At 58.7% G+C, this 1,428-nt stretch overlaps 1 protein-coding gene across 1 annotated transcript; it reads right to left on the minus strand.

Annotated features, from left to right (window-relative positions):
* Positions 1-341: 341 nt before the first annotated feature.
* On the minus strand, positions 342-1,121 carry N7462_002429 (uncharacterized protein; the record flags this gene model as incomplete). The annotated part of the gene is made up of 1 exon (XM_057074155.1): positions 342-1,121. The coding sequence occupies one exon, from the start codon at positions 1,119-1,121 to the stop codon at positions 342-344; it is 780 nt and encodes a 259-aa protein (XP_056937796.1).
* Positions 1,122-1,428: the final 307 nt, after the last annotated feature.

The following is a 1,428-nucleotide window of genomic DNA, read 5'->3' on the forward strand; positions in this document are numbered from 1 at the left end:
CCCTGGACGGGGATCACTTGCAGTTTTTCCGGGAGAGAATTGGCGACTCGGCGGTGGTGGTGGATGCTGGGTGTAGGCTGCTGGACAGTCGATAGTCGATAGTCGGTAGTAGATACTAGTCGCCGTCTGATGCGCCGGATGATGCGCAGCATCGCGTCTGGCTCATTCCGAGTGCCCCGTGCTACTATAAAGAGTACTCAGTCGATCTCCCAGTCCACAGGGAAGTACTCGCCAGGCCGAGATTGCTACCCAATGACGCCCAGCAGGCAAGGCGTTGCATTTGAAACCTACCGCGCCGGACTGATTCGCAGGCGCGTACAGAGGATTCCGTGAACATGGACTCAACCCCAGAGCCCGCAAGGAGCAGCAGCGGGGCCGAATGAAGGTTCTTCCCGCATCCGTTGGGGGGAGGGTGGGGAGGAACCATCGGCTGGTGCCGAAAGGCTCGTTATTTTACCGGCCGCACCGTGTGGTTTTGACGTGCCTGGAGCCACCGGGGGAACAGCGCGAGGGGGAAACCCGACCAGACGACCGAACGGCCAGACGACCCAGCGACCCAGCGACCCAGAAAGGCTGGTGCATGAGACTAACGTGCGAGAGAACCCAGTGCGTGCCTGGCGCTTCGTGCGGGTGCCTCTCGACAGCCCGACCCGCCCGCTAAACTCCATCCGACCCGCCCCACGTCTCCCTCGTCCCTCCATCCACTCCCCATCCGCCCGGCCTCGCATCCTCGCATCCTCGCGCACCACGGGCTCTCCAGACTCCATCCCGGAAGCTAAACAGGCGATCCACCTGACCTCGTGTACCAGCACAGCAGGTTTGCCGAAACGAAGATCTTGGCCTGCCCGTGGACTCCCTCCCCCCTGCTGCTCAGTCCATTGTGGAGACATGGAGATGACCCGGGGAAGGCTCTGAGCTAAAACGGCACCACGAAACCCTTTCCTTCTGTCCTCGCTGATCCTACGTACATCTCCTCGGGCGCAGTATGGAACCCAGCCACGAGCCTCGACAGCCCCATCGATGGCAGTCTCGAAGTGTGCACGAACCAGGTCCCAGGCCCCCCTCCTCTCCCCCCCCTCCGGCCCTATAACATGGCCCCGGAAGCTGCGCATAAGCACCATTCAGCCAACCCCCCGTTGGTTCAAGACTCTCGGGCATGAAGAAAATTCATTACAACCCCGGGGATCCACCGAACTATCGAGCAAAAGGAGCAAAAGACCCCATTTCTTCCTAAAAGGGGAATTGCGAGCGCCAACGGGAGAGAAAAACAAAAAGAAAAAGAAAAAAAGCAAGTAAGAAAGAAACAAAATGAGTTTGCCCAGAGTTGACGGGGGATGGTCATCTGATGCTCTGAGGTATGCGGTATGGGGTATATGAGGTATAAAGTATGAGGGCCATTGAGATTGAGTCTACTACCCTCTCACCACG

Source organism: Penicillium macrosclerotiorum (assembly GCF_028827735.1).
Source record: "Penicillium macrosclerotiorum strain IBT 26536 chromosome Unknown utg000002l_segment0_segment0, whole genome shotgun sequence".
NCBI lineage: Eukaryota > Fungi > Ascomycota > Eurotiomycetes > Eurotiales > Aspergillaceae > Penicillium > Penicillium macrosclerotiorum.